This window comes from Mustela lutreola, chromosome 16 (assembly GCF_030435805.1).
Source record: "Mustela lutreola isolate mMusLut2 chromosome 16, mMusLut2.pri, whole genome shotgun sequence".
Taxonomy (NCBI): domain Eukaryota; kingdom Metazoa; phylum Chordata; class Mammalia; order Carnivora; family Mustelidae; genus Mustela; species Mustela lutreola.
Genome location: NC_081305.1, coordinates 31734118 through 31755861, shown reverse-complemented (window position 1 = coordinate 31755861; position 21744 = coordinate 31734118). Strand labels below are relative to the sequence as shown.

The window sequence follows — 21744 nt, the reverse complement described above, 5'->3', positions numbered from 1 at the left end:
AGAGAGAGAGAGAGACACACTCACATACGCTTTACTGGTGCCTGGGGAAATGTTAAAATACATTTCGGGGTCTGGCTAAATAGAACTGTACTCTAAAAACACAGACACAGTATTTTGTTTTATCTGTTGCAAAAAAAAAAATGTATTTGATTACTTGGGTAAAATTACAGTATCTCTGTTGTTAGTAAGTATTAAATGTTAAAGAAATCGGACCCCCCCCTTTCCTTTCAACTTTCCAAGAAAGTGCATGTAACAGTCCAATTTTTTTTTCTTCCATACCTAATACAAAATAAGCAAACACTATACCTGCTCTCTTGATCAAGAAGAAGCATTCGCTCTTGTAAGGAACATATGTACATTTTAATGAAAGTGATATTTCTTATCGTATGTACAAGAGCATCTACATTTTCTCCACTGACGGTTGTTCAAGATGCCATACTTAGCAGCATTGTGTAATTCCAGCACACATTTTCTATTGTGAATATACCTACAAGGCAAAATGTTACGTCTCAGTTTCAACTACCAAAACAACACTTGTATTTTCTCTAAAGAATTCTGCGTGCTTATTACTGTACAGAAACTTATCAACATTGAGGACGACTCAAGTAAAAAGCACAATACAAATAACAGTTCAAAACGGAAATGGTTAAATCTACAAAAAAAAAAAAAAAAGCAGGTTGAATTTTCCAATAAAAATTTTAAAAAAAACCAACCAAACAAAAACAAAACAAAAAACCCCAAAAGCCCAAACCTTTCAAAGAACCACATGGATCAGTCTGTACTTTCAGTCCTTTGCTTAAATTTGTTTCGAAAGATTAGACAATGTGTTTGCTGATAAAACTTTTCCAGCAGGATCAAAGTGTACATTTATATACAGACTTTATTAGAGATCTAATGCATCACTGAGGCATTGCATCAACACCAGATTCATATTAAACCGGATATAGAAAATAAGTTAATGCCAGATTAAGACCGCCTAGCAGGGCAACTTGCGATTGCCATAAATGTTACAGCAAATTTACAGCACTCTAGTCAATTAGTATTTAGTCCAAAATACAGAAGACCAAAGTTAACGCTTGCATTCTGTTTGCAAAGCCAGGTTATATCACTAATAAATAAGCTTTCTTATAACTCTAGAAGTTGAACAAGGTACAAAAGAATGTCTTCGTAATGTTGTAGTTCATAGATCTGGGGGAACCGGGAAGGAAGGGGGCGGGGGGACGGGGCGAGGAGGAGGAGGAGGAGGAGGAGGCAACCGTGGGTCTCGTTCTGAGCCAGGATGCTCTTTCTCCAGCCAGAGTTGCTTTAACTTGTGACAATCTCTTTGCTGTCCTCCACGAAGCGGGTGAACCGGAAGTTGGTTCCGTTCTCGCTGCTGGCCATCTTCTCCAGGCCGGCCAGTGGAGCGCTGGGCTCGGAGTTCTGGAGCTTCTCCAGGTTTCCCGTCAGGCCGCTAATAGGTGAGCTGCTCCCGCTGCCCAGGCTTCCAGGAATTGGAGGGATGCCACCATTCTGAATGACGGAGATCTCATTGGCCTTCATGGCCAGCCCGTTGGAGAGCGCCGCTGCGTACTGATTCCAGAAACTGGAAGGATCCCCGCTTCCTGACCTGGCCGCCAAATCCTTCTGGAACATTTCTGGGAACTTGACAGGATTGCCTCCTAGAAATGTCATGGGGCCATCCACGGACAGCCGCCGACCCCGTCGCGCAGGGGCGCTGTTCCACATGTGAGTGCCCATGTGTACCTGAGATGAGACCAGGGTCAGGGAGGGGAAAGGAAAAAAAAAGGGGGGGGGGGAGAGAAAGAAAGGGAAAGAGAGAGAGAGAGGAAGGGAGAAGCTTAATAGTTGAATCTGTCTCAGCTCATATCCCAACACTCGACAAACCAAGTGACCCACATGTCTATTCTTATTAAGGGTCAGACAGTGGACAAGGAATAGGGAACTGTCCACTGCTCCCTCCTTAATAATGCACGGGCCCTTCCCAGCCCCGGGCCGCCTTCCCTCTTCCTGGGCCAAGATGCCTGCCTTACTTACTCTTTTTTTATTACCCGTATTTAGCTTATAATGGCCTCAAGCAAGCTCGTCAGGCGCAGATAGCTCCTTTCAGGGTTAGAATTGTTATGTCCACTCTCATTGCAATGGTAAGGATTGTATCTGACACCCTTTACCCTATAAATGTCCTTTTCAGATGGGAAGCAAGTACCCCTCACAGATTGCCCGGTGGAGGGCTGGTGCACAGAGAGAAAAGCCAGAAAGTAATTATTCATCTTGCATTACTGGCAGCAATCTCTAGAGAAATACTCTGTCAACAGAAAAATGTACACAGTCAGAGCGCTCAACTGTTGCTCTAGAACCTGAGCGTGTTTGCTTTATTTCCAACACATATCAGTGGGAAGCGTCGTATAATCAATTATCATAATACCCATTAGCCGGGCAGCGAGATGTTATTGTTTTTAGGGGATGCGGGCCGTGCTGGACGGCGCCGTTATGAAAAATAGATGCATCCGCCGAAGAGGACGGTTATTATGAAGTGATACGGGCTGCGCACAGGCCACGTGGAGGTCTTTAATCAATACCCCATGGCAACGCCAGGCCTGTCTTCCCGGGTAGGTAAGGCAATTCATTTGGTGCATTTAGCGAGACAGTGGGGAGGGGCCGACGCCTCGCTTAGGTGGACCAAATGATTCCAGGCGCCCACCAGCTCCGCTGGTCTGCAGCCCACCCCGCTCCCTCCCTGCCACGATCCTGACTCATGCACTGCCCGGCCGGGGGCACCCGCGTTTCTCTGCTGTCAGACCCACGTGGCAGGAACCTTCGAGAGAACTCTCCCCCTGCATGTCCTGCCTCTGGGGGGTGCTGGCTCAGGGGAGCATGCATTACAGATAATCAATGGCAAACCAGCCAGAGGGCTGTTGGGGGGGGTGACAGAGAACGAGGTACCTTCAGATTGCCTTTTGTTGTGAAAGCTCTCCCACAAATAGTGCAAGCAAAGGGTTTCTCTCCAGTGTGAGTTCGCTCGTGGATCTGCAGGGCGCTGGACGAGGAGAAGGTTTTACCACACGTGTTGCAGTAGTGCTGCTTGGGGGTTCTCCTGGGCAGAGCTGGGAGCAGAACTGGGGATGTGGCAGAGGAGGACAGAGGCCCAGAGGGGACATGACCAGTGGAGGTGTCCTTGCTGTCCTGAGGAGTGACATGCACGAAGCCGTTGACCTCTGTCTTGATGAGAGATGACAACGAGTTGGCGGGGATCACCGCCGAGTTCTGATTGGGGCCGAGGTTGGAACTGGGCTCAAAGAGCTGGGACGGCAGGTCCCGCATCTGATGTGTCAACATGTGCTGCTTCAGATTCCCCTTTGTGGAAAAGCCGCGATTGCAAACTGTGCAAATAAATGGTCTCTCTTTGGTATGACTTCTGTAGTGAATGTCCAAGGCACTCTGACAAGCAAAGGTTTTGCCACAAATGTCGCAAGCAGTGTTTTTAAATTTACCCCGGTCTCTGAAAGGGAAGAGGATCCCCAAAGAATCTTCCTTGATGATCTTCTCTGCGTGACTGGACGTCAGATCCAGAGCCCCACCATTCACGGGGGTGGGGGACAGACCGTTGGCGAACTCGCTGGGCACTGCTCTCTGTGGCTTCTCCTCCACGCTGGGGGACTTGTGGAGCTCCTGGGTGCTGTTGGATGGGGACAGAGCCTGCATGGAAGAGGTAGACTCTGAAATGGCCGGGCTGCCAGCACTTTGGCTCTCCATATCGCCGCCCACCGAGGACGAGTCATTGGTCAGGACGTCCCCCTCGACGGACCCGTTCTCCACGGACTTCAGGCTGGCCTGCAGCTGCTCTGCTAAGCCGGCGTTGATCATCTTCATCTGATTTTCCAAAGCAGCGATGCTTGACATCTCCAGGGGCAAAGGCGAAGAAGATAAGCTGTCTTGGGACGCATCCGCGGACTTGGGCGTGTCGGGGATGCTGCCCTCGGGACAGTCCTCCATGTTTTCATCAGAGAAGGTGTCCAGGTCGTCGAAATTCTTCTCGTCGAAGGAGCCCGTGTCCGACTCCATGGACTCAGGGTAGCTGTCGGGGACCGGGGTGTTGGGGATCTGACCGCCCATATGCATTCGGATGTGCTGCTGCAGGACCACGGCGTTGGTGAACTTCTTCTGGCAGATGGGGCAGGAATGCTGGACTCGGAGTGGGGGCACTGCCCGATGGACACTGTAATGGGTCTTCAGGTTCCCTTTCGTGGTGAAAGCCCGGCCGCAGATCTTGCACTTGAAGGGCCTCTCCCCGGTGTGTGTCCGGTAGTGCATCTTCAAGGCGCTCTGGCAACTAAGGACCCGGTGGCAGATGATACACTCGTTGGGGTCGGCGGCCTTCTTGTCAATGTTCTCTACCAACTGCTGAAGCTTGGAGGTCTCCGAGGCCTGGGCCGAGTCCAACAGTCCCCCGAAAGGAAACTTCGCCTTGAACTGCTCAGACATGAGCGGCAGCAGGGGGTTGGGAAAAGCCGCCGCGCTGCTGGGGCCCCCGTCGGCCGCCGGGGAGCTCAGAGAGCCGCTGCCACCGCCGGCCGCCGGGGCTGAGCCAGGGGCTGTCCCGCTCTCTTCACTTCTGCCCCCCGAGGGTGGCCCGGCGGACTCTTCAGCTTCGTCTGCAAGCCCACCTGGGTTTCTCGTGGCCGGCTCGGGGGCCCCAGAGTCGCTTTTGACAGAGCCTGGGGGGCTGGTGGCTGAATGGCTGATGGGGATCGGGGCTGGCTCTTCGGTCTTGATGAAGGGCGTGAGGCTCGGGAGGGTCGGGGGCAACGGCAGGCCGACGGAAGTGGTCAGAGTGGGCAGGACCGGTTTGGTGTCTAGCCAGCTGGTGACCGGCTTTTCCGGAGGAATGGACATGCCGTACGGGATGCCGGTACTTGTGGGGATATTGTCCAGATGCTCAGGCACAGGGTAGGGGTTCATCTGGATATGAGGGTATTTCTCTTTGTGGCGCTGAAAGTGGACCTTGAGGTTCCCCTTGGTGGAGAACCTGTTCCCGCAGATGTTGCACTTGAAGGGCCTCTCTCCGGTATGGGAGCGCAGGTGGATCTGCAAGGCACTGTCGCTCCCGAAGACCTTCGCGCAGAACCTGCACTTGTGTTTGAAGAACGCCTCGTCCGACGTGCTTTTCGCTTCGAAGGCGGGGACATTTGGTGGCTTGCTTTTTCTTTGCTGGGCCAAGGCGGACAAGGAGTTCAAATCCTCTGCAGTCGTTCCGATGTTGGGCAAAGGGCTGGGGAACACCGGGTTAGCGGGGGCCGGCTGAGGTAGAAGTGGATTAGATGCAGGATTCAATAAACTGCTTATTGCAAAAGCTGGTGACGATGACACCGAGGCTGCCGGGAGGCTGGCGTGCACGGCGCCAGCGCTCGAAGCCGCTTTTTCCGAGGACGGGGTGCTCCCCGCTGCCGCCAAAACGTTAATGTTGGGGGAAGAGCCGCTGTTGGGTGGAACGATGGTGTGGCCAGAACCGCTCTGAGGTAGCTGGGTGGGGGGGAGCTGTTTCACACTGCTGATGCACGCAGACTGGCTGGCGAGGCTCTGGGCTAAGCCAGCTGCCGCCGCCAGCTGCTGAGACAAATGGGAGCTTAGTGTGGACAAGGGGTTGGCAGATGTTCGTAAAGTACCTGGAGAGGGACTCGAAGATGTTGGCAAGTCTGCGTTCTGAGACGCCAACAGCAGTATTTGGTGACGGATCTGTTCGATCAGCTGCAGCTGGTGGATCTGTTGCTGCTGGAGGGCCAGGAGCTGCTCCATGAGGGCTGGCACGGCCAGCTTGCCCCCCGAGGCCCCGCCGCACCTCGCTTCCTGGGAGAACTGGGCCACGGCCACCTTGGTGCTCTGCAGGTTCTCAATGATGACGTTGCTGTTGATCACGGAGAAGTTGCCCAGTGTCGTCAGGTCCCCGAGTTGAGGTAGAGAGGTTGTGATCGCTGAGGTACCGGTAGAGGGGACGCCGCTGCAGCCTGGCGGGGGGCCGCTGCTGCCGCCGTCCCCCGGAGCGCCCCCGCCACCTTTGTTAGCCCCCGGGGCCTCCACCTCCATGGACTCTTCCCTGTGGCGGCCGCGATGTTCCGGAAGGTCGCCGCCTTTGGCCTGATCTGTTTTGAGAACGGGGTCATTCATTTGTTCATCGGGATGCTCTGGAGGAGGGGTAGGAGAGAAGGTTTCGGGTGGGCTGGCTGGGCTTTCATTGACAATTAACACTAATTGATTTTTAGTACAGTTCTTCTTGTGGAGCAGAAGATCTGATAATTCAAAGAACTCGGCACAGCACCGGCCACAGACGTGGGCGTCCTTGCTCTTCGTGGTGCGACTGGGTTGAACTTTCTCTGCGTCTCCTGCCAACATCAAAAGGCGCAGGGTGAGAAAGGGGGCCGGGACACACAGGGTCCCCCATGACTTCAGAACAAGGAGCATGACCAGTCATTTTCTGTCTTCCCAACTTGAACCCCTTGCCCCTGAAAACCAGTCAATACCACCTAAGAAGGTTCATAATTACATGTGGAGGGTGTGGAGGAATTCCTATCAATCCCCTCTCTCAGCTAGCCACGGTCTTCAGATAATCCATCAAAATATAAAATACTACGAACTGAAGACATTGGTGCATAATGAAATTCCATAGCAAGATATTGATTTCCAATATTTTATACACCTTATTGTCTACTCATCCAGAGAGTGTCCAGCAACCATTCTGAGGACTTATTAGTCTCTTGAGTTTCTGTCAACCTTATTCATTTTCAACTGATTCAAAGATATCTGTGACAGTTTGTTCTGTCACTAAACTAATTTGTAGTCATTCAGGTTCCAATCAGTAGTTGACGGGGGTGGGGGTGAGGTGGGGGCTTCATATCACCAAGCAGAAGACTGACAACTTAAAAATCATCTCCAGCCCCTACCTAGAATCTGAGCTAAGGCTGATCGGTGACAGTCACACTTTTGCCACATCAGTAACAAATCCTTGGGACCGCTCAAGACTCTGCTGAATACAGAGAAGAAAGCATCACACACACACACACACACACACACACACACACACACACCAAAGAGAAACGCAATGATCATAATCCGTTACAAGGCCTGCCTCGCACCTATATATTATCCCCATGGCATGTTTATTTTTAAAATTAAAGAATGCAGCCTTGGCTACCATTCCACTCTTCAAGGAATATATGCCACTAGGCTCCGAATGGCAACATTATGTCTCTAAATATTTCATCAAAAGTGCTCTCTATATCTATAAAAACTGGCACAAGCTTTACATTTCTGATTCAACATCAACTTCTAGAAGGATGGGCCGTTAAGGCGAAGGGAAGAAATAATTCCTGGTTTAGAGTTTGGAACGGCTGTGCAATTCTCCTTGTCTGAATGCCTTTAAAAACAGTTTGCTCTTAACTGTTATCAATTGTTTAACAGATTGTCCTGAACCTTTCATTATAAAAATCCCTTTATTTCATGTTTGTTTCCACGGGTTGCTCAGATTTCTTCTCGCTAAGATCCATTTGTAAATTAAACATAAAAATCTCCAACTCCAAGCTAACATCCTATTCAAAGACAGGATGGAGCCCCATTGTTTGCCCAGCATGGGGAACACCAACTTCTGTTGTACAAATGGTGTGTGGTCATCTCCGAAGGCTGTGAAAAAAAAAAAAAAAAACTGTTTAATTCAAGGATTACCTCCCTGCATGCTTTTCTGCAGAACTGAATCAGATAATAGTTAGTTTCCATGACTTCCAAATTGAATCTCCCAGAAAACTTGCAGGGGGGAAAAAAAAAAGAAAAGAAAAGAAAAGAAAAGAAAACTAATTGCGAATATGAATAAATACAAATTCAAAATGTTGCTTTTTCGGTAAACTTGAGAGTCAAATCCAAAGAGCCAGCCATCTGCCTTTTCGTAGTAAACATCCAAAAAAGCTTGAGGACTTTTGCATTCCAGAAAATATAATTAATACCTAAATACTAACTTCTGGAAATTCCTTTAACTCTATTTGCCTTGAGTGATGCCCAAGTTGATGAGAACCCCCTGTGAAGTATGCCAGATGTATGCACACTTGGGAGTGTTATTTGAGTAGCTAAGTTATACTTAACAAGCTAGCTTTGCTAATACCCATCTTTTAATCTCCACAAGGGTATGGAGCGAAATGCATTAACAATACCAAACAAATCTTAGCTGTAGCAGAAAATACCAATAATGATTCAGTTTTAATTTAATGTTTAATCATCCTAATTGGCACCGGATTCCTATGCACGTTCAAGGTGCTGTTTTAAGCACTTTCTGTCTCTCTCCCTGCCTTAAAATAATGTAAACAAAATATTAAACGAAATTTGCCAAAGTTATATTGCTTAACTTGGGACAAAAATAATGTGACAAAAATTCTGTTTAAAGCTTCTTATTTTGACAACCAATTTTAAATGATGCATCCATTTCAGATGCTTATTTTAAACTAGGAAATGCAATTCCTAATATATTCAACAGAAATGTTATTTCTTTCTCTTTGCACATTTCCATATGTAATGGTTATGTTTCCATCTACTTTTACAGCCAATTATGAAGGAACAAAAGCTATTCTGTTTGTTCACACATTTTCAACAAAATGCATTAAAACTATTATGTCAGCATGTTCTATTAAGCTCTGCATTCAGTGGAAAATACTTTTCAACCAGCTCACATTTATCAAAACATAAAGCCACTTTAAAACACAGTTTTGCTTGGTCAGCTGGGCTTAGACAAATAATGACAGATTCAGAACTAAATAACTAGCAAGGGAAATCAGAAAACTGACTTCATCAATTGTACACATTACAATGTAGTTTTTTTCAAATATTTAGCACATCTGTGTTCACGATTAAAGGGCATTTTAATTCTTTATAACTTGCAAACATCTGATATTCTCATAATATATGGACAAAATAAAAAGAAGGTTACTTTACAGGATTTAGCTGATTATTGCTTTCCTGGGCTTGAATTCTAGCATTTGCACTGCTTCAAGACTCACTTGAGAATTTTCAAGTTTTTCAACCTGAACATTTTTAAATTTAGGATTGTGCTAACTGGACGGAAAATGTAGATGCTTAAAAATAAATACGTGCTTGCTTCTAAGAAAGAGACTATGTTCAAAAGCTGCCCGGAGGTTTTAGCTTGGATTTTCACGACATTTTAATAAGCTGACATCTGATCTCACTGTAGAGTCAACTAATTTAATCTCCTGATGTTTATGAAAACCAAAAAAAAAAAAAAATCGGGTATCTATTTTGATTTATTTCAAAAGCAGGTGTCGCTATACTGTAATAGCTCTTAACTTTAAATTAATCTGTATTCTGACCTGAGCTGCTGTGAAGCTGAACACGACAAAGACAAAGCATGAGGACTAGTTTGAATCTTTAACTACCAGAGGGAATATTTTAAGTTGTAATAAGACAGACAGACAGACAGACACACACACACACACAAAACCACCATGTTCTAATTCATTTTTCGGACCGTCTGCTATCTTGTTTCTCAATAATCTGTTACACAGGATTGCAACTGGTGACCCCATTATAGTAAATACAGTTGCCTTGCTCCCCGTACTAGGGTGAAAGTAACATTCCAGGTCCTCTTCTACGGAGTTTGCATACAAATTGATTTTATAATCCTCCTCGGGGAGGAAAATTTGAGAACCAGTGGTTTGCTAAGTTTGTATGCACAAAAAGGATATCTGGAATTTTTCCGGCGCTTGTGTTTTTGTTTTTGTTTTTTCAGAGGATAAGGTGGTGAACTTAACAGTTCCATCCAACTTATACTCAAAGCCCAGATGTTTTCGGTCTTGTCCTATTTAGGGGCTGGACACCCAACTCAAATTTGTCAGTTTTTCATCATCTCAACCTAACATGGCAGAATAGGAGGCAGAAAATTGAAGTGTTCCAATATATCTGTCTACTGTGAAAACAAAAATAAAACTATGCCCCACACAGCAAGGTTGGGCCAGCCAGGAAACAAAACAAAACAAAACAAAACAGAATAAAACAACCCTATCCTACCACATTTAGTTTTCTTTTTTGGAGCTCTTCAGAAAGCGCCTTCACTTTACTTTCCATTACCTTACGATCACATTAACATTTTTAATAGAACCTCTCACAGGATTATGATTTTGGAGCCTATAATCTTTACAAGCTGTTCCTTCCCGTAGACTAACTGAGAAAGGCCATCAGCAACATTTTTGCTTGATCGGTCTTGAACTTTTTATTATTAATATACATACATACATTTTTGTTTGTTTGTTTGTTTGTTTGCCCAGACCTGGGAAAAACCTAAACCTGAATGTCCAGCTTAAGATTCCAAAGAAATTTTAAACACTCCCATGTGTGCCCTGCATACTGTCTATAATAACGTCTTAAGTTTCCCTCTCTCTGATACGCAACCGAATGACACATCACCAGAATGCTTCAATTTCCTCCATATTCTGGCCAGGATTAGTGTATTCTCAAGTGGAAGAACACAAGCGAAATCTCTGGGAAAAAAACCACAAAAAACAAAAAATCCATACGGATAAGACACTCCTTAAGCAGGGATGTGAGCCCACCTAACACACACAATCAATGAAAGGGGTAAAATGTCTTCCTCTTGGATGAATCAAACTGAACACTAGGTGGGGTTCCAGTTGTAAGGGTTTGTTCAAAAACTTCTTTGTGGCTTTTCCTATTCCAGTGACGCGTAAAAAGAGAGACTCCTTAAGGCGAGATCTAAACTTTGGCTACATAAACATTGGCAAAGGCACAAGAAACTAAATCCCTGTTGTTTGAGGGTAAAACTGAGCTATGGAGACTACCTGTCAATCTTCCCCTTTGGGGGTCTGGCATCTGAGGGTGACAGGGGAATAAGGTTAGGAAAAGAAGCCAAGCTGATAAGGTGAGACTAAAGTAAACTACCAACTTCCTGCTAAGTGACTAGCAAGACTCAATTTGGGGGTCACTGGGAAGATACTGAAGTACATATTATGATCTGGACCTTGTCACCTTTGCATGGGAGGAGGCTAGCAAAGGTTAAAACAGCTCGACACATTTAGCTTCTCTAAAGCCTGGCACACACACACTTTTTTCTGTGCGTGTTGGGGGGGGGGGAGGGGTGTTGGGGCTCCGTGTAATTTACCATCTCGGCTAAACTGCTCAATTCCTTCAGTTTTGGTAAGCTAAGAAAATTCTGGAAGACGGGGCAAGCTGTACACCACGCGATGTCTTAGAAACACTGAATTAAGACGGCAGGCAGGAGGACTTTGTTCTAGTTACTACGGAGAGCTGGGCTTTGAACCACTTCAAAAAACTTAGCAGACTGGGACTCTGCCGTTTGCTCGCTCGGGTTCCCACTAAGCTCTCCATGTGAGAAATGTGGGTTTTTGCCTTCTAAAGGGCTCCTGGTAAAGATGACTTGCTACCTGCAGGACGTAGAAAGGAAATAAAGTCCCCTAAGGATAACCTATAAATTGGCACTTGTACCTATAAACCATAGGAGAAACTTGATGTACCAGAAACCACGAGACCCTCACTATGACAAATGCACTTTTGTGTCCGCTCTCTCACACCCAACTCCACTTTGCTTGTTGGTATGTTTGTTTTCAACGTTTTAGAAAGTATTTGCCGCCCGGAGCAAATCCCCTCAAAACAGTTTGCATTCTCTCATCCAGAATCTTCCATTATGCCACAAACTTAGAATAGGCCTGATTAAACATGAATTCTTTCCAACTGCCTTATCGTGCAGGTGTCGGTTTTTCAAAAAAAGCAATTAATTATAGTTCTCTCTAACCTTTTGGGCCCAGAAATCAATGTGTTGCCATTAAGCTGCTCACAATGAGTAAATTACTTTGGTAAATAATAGAATTTCATTATTAATATAAATAAGAGGAACATTTATGATACTTTATATGAGACCATGTTTTATCTCGAGTTCATGATGTTTTTATCTCTCTTCCAATATTATCTTTTCCTTGAGAAAGCTGAGCACCAAAATACTTTAATAAACGAATGGAGTTGGAATGGGCCATCCCTGTAGTACCTGAATCTTAAAAACACCATTCAAGGAAGAAAAACCCAACACACTCACACACATACACCTCTGGAACCCAGAGCTTAGTAAAGAACCCACAGAGAAAATCATTAGATTCTAATATTACCCTTTCTCCGAATTATTTATCTTGGTAAATAATTTTTCCAATGGCAGTCATTTTTCCACAAATAACTCGAGACTTGTTGAATACCATTTAAGAGACAGGTAATATGTGCCATAATCTTGGTTTCATAAGAAATAGAAAAATTTCCCAGCTGAATGTAGGGGGTTCCTGGAATTTCAGCTAAATTAAAATAGGAACATTGGAAGGCTGACTAAATCATCTTATTTTCTTGAACTTGTTCTGGGGCAGTTATCCGTGTGGCTGTTTGGCATGGCTCTGATTTTCTTTGTATGCCCGTGCACACACACACATACACACACACAAACACACACACACACATACATGAGGCCACTCTCAGCCTGAGTCTCTGCGTTTGGGCTCCTGTGCCCGGGGCCCACAAACTTTTCTAGGTCCTGCTGTAGGTAGAAATCAGCATGTCTGAGGTGCCAGAGTGTGTCAAACGCACCAACTAGATTTAATTCTGTTTGTTCGAGGTTCCATGGACCCTATTTCCGAACATTTTGAGACATAAGAAAAACTAGCACACTGTTGGGAGTGAGGCGCTGTCTCCTAAAAATGTAATAACCTTTATACATGCGGGGGGTGGGGGAGGTCCACCCAAAAAAAAAAAAAAAAAAAAAGCCCTAAACCCCAACAACTCGGTGAAGTGTGTTCTGCCTCGGGAGGTGCACAGAGATTGCCCATTCCTTGCAGAAAAGGTGGCAACTTTTTAAAGGTAACTTGGAGATAGGTCACATGTTCTCAAGCCCCACTTTCTCCCAACTACCCCCAAATAAAAAGATGGGGTGCTGGAAGGCCCTCCGGTGAGGCAGACACTGAGGAGGATTACTTGTGTGTTAATATTATTACAGCATACGGAATCCTGTAACCCTATTACAAAATCTACCCTCTAGGCAGCTTCCCCCAAACTTATTGTTCAACCATGTAAAAACAGTCATAACCTAAAACCATTACCACGGAAGAAAAAGAGGGGGTGAGGAGAGGTGAGAAGGAGCTGGGAGGGAAGTCCTGTCTATGCCCCTAACACTTTGCTCTTTCTTAGGACAATGAACCAGCTTTGGGGAGAAAAAAAGGGGGGGGGGGGAGAAAGAGAGGGAGGAAGGAAGAAAGAAAGAAAAAAAGAAAGGAAACTTGATTCAGTGACTTAATGAACTTACCTCAAAGCTCAAATAAACTAAAAAAAAAAAAAAAGTCCTAATAAATAATAATGGTAAGAGGTAGTGAACTCCTTTTATGCTATTGCTTTATGAGAAACCTTAACTATTAAAAATTCTAGATTCGCAGGGCGAAGGAGAAAGGCAAAGATCTAGCAGGCATCCTTTCTCCTGGAAGCCCGAGTCTTTTTTCTCCTTTTTGAAAATGTATGAAATCAGGACAAATGGACAAAAAAATTTTAAAAATCCCAACAAAACAAAACAAACAAAACAAACCCCGAAAAACTTTTTCTTCTCCTCCCGTTTGGTTTTTCCTACACAGACTGGGAAGTTTCACAGTGTTCCAGGGCGGAAGGGTCTTAGCAGAAACTTTGAGAAAGATGGGTGTCGGGGCGAGAAGCAGAAGAAACCAGCTGAGAAAACTCGGAAAAATATTCGGAGCTGTTGCTGAGGCCTGGGGTAATTTCCCCCCAATTTATCTCGCGTCTCCGGGTTGGCCTCGGATGGAAAGCGGGGTTGGGGGCTCTTCTCAGCAGACTGAGAAATCTTAGACTCTGGGTAAGGCTGGAAGCTCGAAAGAGTACTGGGGTGGGGGGCTGGCGGCAAATGTTGTAAACAATTTTCTTAATCTGTCTCAGTTATCCCCAATTTCTTCAGGGGACCCTCAGGCCAGGAGACCCGTTTCCCGACAGCTGGGGTTACGGGAGTGGAATTCCCTTGGCTTCTCTGCCTGGGCTCTGCGCGGCTCCCCGCGCCCCAGCCCTACTGAGAAGCAGGCCTCTAGGGAAGGAGCCCGGGGACCGTGGGGCCCGGGCGGCCGTAGAGTTTAGTGGGCAGAGGTGACGATCTAAGGGCACGCTTCTGAGCCTTGTCGGGCTCCAGGTGCCTCCTCCATACCCCCAAATGCCGCCCAGGACTTGAGCATTCCGAAGGGCACCCGGAGCCGCGGAGACCCCGCCGGGGTTGCCCTCGTTCTCCCGCAGCCGAAAGGCGAGCATCTAGCTGGGGACCGACCCCGGCGCGGCTCCTCCGCCTCGGACGCTGGGCCTGGCAGCTCGGAGGCCCCTAAAATGAACCACCTCCAGGGACCAAGAGGGATTCGAGGTGTCCTCCATGCGTACCCCCAAATCCCCAGCCGGGACCTCTCCTACTCTCGGCCTCGGCGCCCTCACACAAACTTTTCTCTAGACTTGTTCATTCCCTTCGGGACCCCACAGTTGTCGCCTCCATCGGAGAAAGCGAGTGCCTCTGGGGGGGTTCTCCTCTGGCTAGAGACCCCCCCCCCCCCAGTAGCCCTGGAAAAAGACCCTCACGATTCCTGGAAGCACGGAGTACCACGATCCTCAGCAGGCGCACACCCAATCTAAAGCTTTCTCAGGGGCGAGGGGTGGGGTGCATGTATTGCGAGAAAAGATGCGGGGATAAAGCCTGACCCCAACCAACACGGTTCCCCGGCCGCCTGCACTGCGTCTCAGGAGCAACCAGCCGCAAAGACCACTCTCCGCCCCTGCCGCGACCCCGGCGTGTCGGGCACCCGCGCCCGGACACAGGTCCCCGTCTTCTGGCAGCTCTGAACCCCTAAAGGCATCCCATTCCCCCGCGCGGACCCAGGTGGAGTGTGAGCGCTTAGGGGGGCGCGGCACAGGGGGCTCCCCCGCGCTGGAAGTTCAGCCTGGAGTACCAAGTAAACTTCCTTTCCGCAGGCAGCAGGGCCGGGGCGGCGGAGGCCGGCCCGGGGGCCCGGGGCCCGGCGCGGGGAGCGTGAGGGGCCTTGGGCGGCCGACCTCCGTCCGCCCCGCGTCCCCCCGGCCATCCCGGCTCCGGCTGCCGCTCCCCGGAAAAGCCGGGCCGGAGAAGCGGGGCCCGCGTGCCCGCTCTCCTCCCCCCATCCCCGCCCTCCGGAGGACCCAACAACTCCGGAAAGATCCTGCCGGGAGAAGTGTTTGCTCTCCCCGGGCCAGGGGGAAAGCCCGGTGCAGGCAAATTGAAAATTAAAAAGGAAAGAAAAAAAAAAAAAAAAAAAGAAAAGAAAAGAAAGAAAGAAAAGAAAGGAAGAAAGGAAGGAAGAAATACGCTGAGTGCCGAGTGGTAAAGGCGAGCGGGGACTCGGTGGTGGCAGCGGCCAGGGCGGTGGGCGCGGGGGCCAGCCGCGTGTGCGTGGGTCCGGGTGTGCGTGAGTGTGAGTGCGAGTGCGTGTGTGTGCGTGTGTGTGTCCGCGGCGCGGGCCGGAGCACTCACCATCTCGCCGGGGGAGCGAGGCCACTTCGGGGTCGGATTGGAAATGTTGAGGCTTCGCTTGCTTCCTCCGCGACATGCTGGCTCAAACATCAGCTGGGGCAGAATAAAAAATTACTAAAAAAAAATCTTCTCAAAATTACGGAAATCGAGCGGCGGCGGCGGCGGCGGCTCCCCCCGCCCGCCGGCCCGCCCGCCCCCTCCCCGGCTCCCCGGCCCCGGGCGCAGCGCGCATGTGTCCTGCTATAATTATGATTATCAATAATGCATTGCGATTAATCATAGAGGGGCTCTTTGAAAGGCGATTGGCACCGGGCCAGCGCTATTCAAACCCGCTCGCCTTAATCAATTAGTTCGTGATTTGCTGCAGACCCCTGTCTCTCCGCGCGCTGGCCCAATAAGCCGGCCGCGGGGCTGGCTCTGCGCGCCGTGCCGCCCGACACTGGGTTAACCCTCTTCGCGACCGCCCGGGACTCCGCGGCCCGGCCGCCGCGGGCCTTCCTCCTCGCCTCTGCGCGCCCGGCGCCCCGGCCTGCGCCCCCCCTCCCGAGCCCCCCCCATCCCGGGCTGGGCCGACCCGAATTAGCATGCCCTCCCCGGAATTAAGCCTCGCGGGTGGGGGGTGGGGCCGGGCGGCGGGGGCTGGAGACCCGGGCTGCGGGCGCGCGGCGAAGTTCCCAACTCCCGCGCTAGGCGCGCCGGCCCGCGGGGGGAGGGAGTCCCGTGGCGGGATTTGGGGGGAGGAAGTCCCGTTTCGTGAGTGTTTCTTCGTTTCTTTAAGAGCTACCAGAAAGCAGCCCACCCCCACCCCATAAAAAAAAAAAAATAAGCGAGTGGGGAAGAGCCAGCCCCACGCCGGTCCGCCTCCTGCCCGCGGCCCGGCCTCCCTCCCGCTCGCCGCCTGGCTCGGCGCTCCTTCGCCCCGAGTTCTCCATCCCCTGGATCGCGGGCTCGCGGGGGCGCGGAGAAGAGGACCGAAGAAAGGTTTGGGAACGTGATGGGTTTGGGGCTTTTGGAGGGGGGAGGGGCAACTCTCCCGCCACCCGGATCCTTCTCAAAGGGCCCCGATCCTCCAGCCTCTCGTTGCTCCCTCGCTTCCCTTCTCTACCTCGGACATTCCCAGGACAATTAGGGCTGAAGTTTTCGGGAGAAGCAGCCCCGAGCCCGTGGGATAAGGGGCGGCCCGGCTCCGCCCAGGACCCCTCCGGACCTCCCCCCCGGCTGCCCCGGTTGGCTGCAGGGCGCGTCACTCCGCGGGGAGGCGGCGGCGGCAGTGGCGCCGCCGAGCCCGGGGCGGGCGGAGAGCAGGGACCGGCCTGGGATCCGAGTTCAGCTCCAACCGGGGGGAGGGGAGGGGCCGCCGCTTGCACTGAACGCTGCAACCCGCCCCTGGCCTCGGGAGGCGCAGCCCAGGCCGGCCCGGCCGTGTGGGCAAAGCCAGTCCTCGGGACCCCTAGGCTCCCCGCCCTGGGGGGAGGGGACCGCGCCCCAGGCTCCTGGCAACCAGGTGGCCGCGCGGAGCCCGGAGTAGTGGGGGTGGGGGTGGGAGGCCTCCCTGTCCGCAGCTGTCTGGCCCGACAGAAGCTCGCCTCCGTCTCTCCGGCACTTGCCGAGCGCGGCACCCAAACTTTTCGCACTAGCTCCCATCTCCCCAGGCTGGGACGCAGCCTCCCTACCCGCGCCCCGGGGTCCGGAATCGGGAACGTGGGTCCTGCGCTCCCTCCGCTGGGCTCCGGCGCCCGCGAACCTGAGGATCAGTCCTTGGCTCAGCCTAGCTCTTTCCCCTCGCGCCTCGGGGTCTCCTCGCTCCAGGGTTCCCGAAGTCCTGCGCCCGAAGGACAAACTAAACTTCGCTTGAGTAATGGAGGAGGAGGAGGGGGGGTGCAGATACACAATCCCTGCCCTATCTCGCTATCGGGAGAGGAGAGGGCTCATAAGGACGCCCCAATTCGGGAGCGCCCTTGAGTCTGGAGAGCACCACAGTCGGTTCGCGCGAAGTGGGCACCAATCTTTAGAGTAGTTTCGCGTGCTTGGGACCCTTACCGCTCTTCCCCAAATGACTCTTCTCTTTTATCTTCGTTGGTCTTTTTTTTTTTTTTTTTTTTTTTTTTTTAATTCCAAATCTTTTGTGTGCGGGTGCGGGTTAATGTTTCTGTTTTCCTCTTGGCGACTTTTATTCCCCCCTTGGTCTAACTTCTCCCTTCTTTCTTTATTCTCGTTCTCCCTTTCTTCACCTTTTCTCCCTCTTATTTTTCCTCTCTTCTGCCCTCGCTCGGTTCCTGACACGCACGCACACGCACACACACACTCCCTCTCCACCTCGCTCTCCTTTTCTCCCCAGGTCCTGTTGGTTACAGTAGATTTTGATAAAAAGACAAACGAAGCTATCAGTGGGGCTGATGTTGAAGAATGAAGATAATAATGTTTCCATAGGTGGTGCTTCAAATGCCATTATTTCTCACTGAATATTTAAAGAGATCCCTCGGCAAAGATGGATCTGCGTGCTCCTGGGGTGCGAGAAGCTCACTTCCCCCAGACTCCCGGGAAAGTGTACAGTAGCACGTGCCAATCCCGCACCCCCCGCCCACCCCTGCAAATTGTGGTCCTTGCACACACCAGCCCGCGCAACCAGGTACACTAACGTGCCGGTACATATGCATTCGCACACTCCTTTCTCCGAATGTGCTTGCATTTGGAGCCGCCCGCATCCGTCTCTAACACTCTTGGCTTCTTGCAAGTCCCGGCCTCCGGGTCACCGCGTGCTGCCAGGAACCGAGCCGAGCTGGCGATCCCGCAAACCCTTCTTCCCGGTGCGCGCCGCGTGCGCCACGGGAAGCTCCCGGAATAGCTTCACACGTGTTCGTTCCTTGCTCTATGTGTTATTAAGATTGGGGGGGGGGCGACTTCCCTCCTCCCCAAACACCAAAACAAACAACCAAACGAAATGCACACGCAAAAACAGCTTCTCGATGTTTAATTAAAAATGGGTAAGCAGAGACGAATTAATTGGGGGATCCAAACTTTAATAACTTTTTTCGTTCTTTTGCGTCCTCGACGGCGTAGAGGCGGGCGTCTAGCTCTGGGAGCGGCGTCCCCCGCTAATTTCTTGTTTGTTTTCTTTCCCTCTGTGGCCGGGAGAGAGGAGAGGGGGAGGGTGGAGGAGGGGGGATGGGAGGAGGGGGATGGTCGGAATGGCGGGGAGAGGAGAATTGGTCTTTATTGTTGATGGCAATACATCAATTACGGGCCATTGTCTGGGGCCCAAGTTCCGTGGTTCGCTGACGCGGGCGCTGCGATGTCAGGGCGCGGGTGAGGCTTCGCGTGCCGCGAGGCAAAGAAATAATTAAATTAATAAAAACGGAGACTGAGTGGGGGTTCATTTTTACTTTTGAACGGGTCGAAAGAAGGCAGTGAGTGCGACCGAAGTGCCACAGCTGAAGCCCGTCCCCACTCCTTGTTCGCCCCAGTAACCTGCGCGCTCTATAGGAGGTCGCGCGGGCTGGGCCTAGGATGGGGCAGCTGCTGGGGGAGCCCGGCGGACGCGGCTCCGACTTGCCATTTCCACCAGAGGGCCTGGCACTTAGGGGCTGATCTACGCGAGGGAACTGGGGTGGCCCGAAGTGAGGTTGCTGCTGTGCCAGGGTCGTGACCTCGTGGGCCAACAAGAGCCGCACACGGAGGAGGCGCTTGGCGAGTTGTGCGAACTCACATTTGGGGGGCTCGCTGGCGGTGCTTCTCCTAATGCTTCTCCGCAGTTTTCCCAAGACCTAGAGCGCCTTGTGGGGTTTGTGGACGGAAGGGCTGTGCCCCAAGGCCACGGGCCACTGCTGAGTTTCCAGCGAACGCCTTTTCGAGACTCTCTGCTTCATCCCAGATCCTGGGAAGGGGAGAGGGTGTTGGGCCTCCCCTTTCCAAAGGCCTGGCTCTCCCACCTGCAAAAATATCTCCTGCTGGCCCAGTCTGACCCCAGCTTTGGGATGGAGCCTGAAATGAGGCCTGGCCTGGGCCCGGGACCCTCCTCCTCTTTCCGCCCGCACTGGTTGGGCACCCCGGAACTGCGGGACCCCCCCCTCCCCCGCGCGCCCTGGCGGTGCCCCTGCTCCCTCAGCCGTAGGCCCCAGGCCCCGCGGGCCCCCGGGCCAGGGCTAGGAGGGCAGGAGAGGAGGTTTCGTTTTTTTGGGTTAAGGGGAAACAAACAAACAAACAAACAAACAAACAAAAAAAGGCGAAAGGGCGGCAGCGGTGCCCCGGGGGTTGGGGGTGGAGGCCCGTCGATGGTCTCAGTATTATTGATGGGGAAACGGTTAGGGCAGGAGCCTGGAGATCAGGTTCTCAGTCCTTCTTGTACCGGGAGGTGGGAGGGACGGAGTGGGGGCCACGGTCGTGATAGAGATGGTGGTAGTGGCGACCCGGATAATGGTGGTGTGTGTGTGTTGGGATGGGGACGCCTGGCTGCGCCTGCATTAACCACTCCTGGGATTTACTTCTATTTTTCTGGTCTGAAAGTTTGGCGTGGATGGGGCAGAGAAAGGACTGACGCAGTTACCCTAGCCCTTAGAACGCTTTGCTAGCCTGGGGGCTAGAACAGTGGGAGGAGGGGGACAGAGAAACTGACCCAAAGCAAAGACCAAACCCACCACAGGCTCGGTTGTTTTCCACGCCCCGGGACTTCGCTTTCTCCGGGAGTTTCAGAAACTCCTTTCTTAACCGAACTGCGGACGCTCATATCCTAACCTCTCCTCGACCGCGGGAGAGGCTTCGAACCTGAGGCCTTCGGGAGCGGGCTGGGGTGGGTACCCTCGGTCCCGGCGGAGTCGAAGCGGTGTGCACTCGGCTCCCTCGCTCCGGAGTCCCGGCGGCGAGAAAGCGCACTTTCAGGGGGACTCCCGCCGCCCAGAGCCAAGGGCTATCTCCAGACCGGCGCCGAATGCCGCGCAGGGACCTGGCGCCCCGGCGCCGGCTGAGGCGGGAAAGTCGGCGGTGGCAAGCGAAGGTCGGGCTTGGTAACCACCCCACGTCTCCCAGCCAGAGGTCCCCTGCAGCCTGCCCGCGGCCAGCTTCATCTTACTTCCCTTGCAGGGCCATCCCCACGGCAGCATTTAGAAACGGACTTCGCCAGCGACTGCGAGTGCCCGGGATTTTTTGCTTTGCGTCCACACGAAGCGTCTTGCACTTAAATTCAGTGCGCCCCGCATGCAACAGTGCCTCGCTAAGGGGTCTCTGGGTATAAAATTCCTCCCAAAGGAAATGTCTCGAGGTACCGAAAGTGGAAAAGACTAATCGAATTTATAAAAAGAAAACCTTTGCTTCCTTTTGGTTAAAATCCCATTGCGGTTTTCTCAACGTGGAAAAAAAAAATTATCATCATGCAATAGAGTGTAGCTAATTCCTGGAACCTGGTAGCAGGATGTTCAGAGCGCCCAGCAGGGCTCACAGATTCTCATATTGGAGCTCAGGAGGTAGGATTTTGGGATCCAGTGAAAAATGATGACTTCTTATGTCATCTGCTGGGAATGGGTGTGAAATCCATGGAGCCCTGGGCTGTGTGGGCATTTGGGGGTGTGCCTGTGGGAGGGAGGATCTGCCAGGAAACTCATTTTCATTCATATAGGAGACCCTCTCAAATGAGCTCCCATCTAGGCAACTCCTAGATCATTGAGGAAATCTCTTCTAACAAACTTAAAAAAAAAAAAAAATTATACTCTGCCACGTTCTGTAGCACAATGTCCCTCTTCAAAGAACAGAGCAACAGTTTCCAAAGAGAGGGGCATCTTGGTTTTATGAAAAGCTTGCCTGCCTGGAGACTTTGCCTGGGGTTGGTCCAAGTTCATGGAGGAAAGCACCCTTTGGTTTCTCTTTGGTGGACATCTGTGGCCAACTCTGCTTTCAGAACCATCTTGGGGTCCTGGCTCTTGTCTGCCCCGCGGCCTGGTGCGCAAGGCCTGTCACTGACATTACTGAGAATTTATAAACCCTGCAAATGTCAGCTGAGCTCTGACTTGCCCAGGGGATATTGCTCTGGGTTTCTCTGTGAGGGAGAGAGGCAGGCGTTTCTCCTGAGTTTGCAGTTTTGAGTCAGAATGGTAACTTTTCCTCATCCCAACCAACTTCAATTTGTCCTTCTAGTACAAATATTTTTTGTTTGTTTGTTTGGT

At 51.0% G+C, this 21744-nt stretch overlaps 1 protein-coding gene across 5 annotated transcripts; it reads right to left on the bottom strand.

Annotated features, from left to right (window-relative positions):
* Positions 1 to 338: 338 nt before the first annotated feature.
* On the bottom strand, positions 339 to 17288 carry SALL1 (spalt like transcription factor 1). 5 transcript variants are annotated; one of them, XM_059152713.1, is made up of 4 exons: positions 17266 to 17288; positions 15593 to 15685; positions 2944 to 6377; positions 339 to 1746 (listed from the first exon to the last, which is right to left on the bottom strand). In XM_059152713.1, the coding sequence occupies exons 2-4, from the start codon at positions 15666 to 15668 to the stop codon at positions 1306 to 1308; spliced, it is 3951 nt and encodes a 1316-aa protein (XP_059008696.1). In that variant the 5' UTR covers positions 15669 to 15685; positions 17266 to 17288; the 3' UTR covers positions 339 to 1305. The 5 variants fall into 5 exon arrangements, with proteins under 5 accessions (XP_059008696.1, XP_059008693.1, XP_059008695.1 ...); XM_059152710.1 differs by lacking the exon at positions 17266 to 17288 and adding an exon at positions 16698 to 16776; XM_059152712.1 differs by lacking the exon at positions 17266 to 17288 and adding an exon at positions 15962 to 16121.
* Between the last annotated feature and the right edge of the window lie 4456 nt (positions 17289 to 21744).

What these genes read in the sequence shown, in the direction of transcription:
- SALL1 (XM_059152713.1), bottom strand. Translation starts at nt 15,668, where the DNA reads ATGTCGCGGAGGAAGCAAGCGAAGCCTCAACATTTCCAATCCGACCCC. An exon ending in CTCGCTCCCCCGGCGAGATG is followed by an intron (nt 6,378 to 15,592) that starts GTGAGTGCTCCG and finishes TGATGTTGGCAG; the next exon opens with GAGACGCAGAGAAAGTTCAA. An exon ending in CAACAAAAGGCAATCTGAAG is followed by an intron (nt 1,747 to 2,943) that starts GTACCTCGTTCT and finishes GTCTCATCTCAG; the next exon opens with GTACACATGGGCACTCACAT.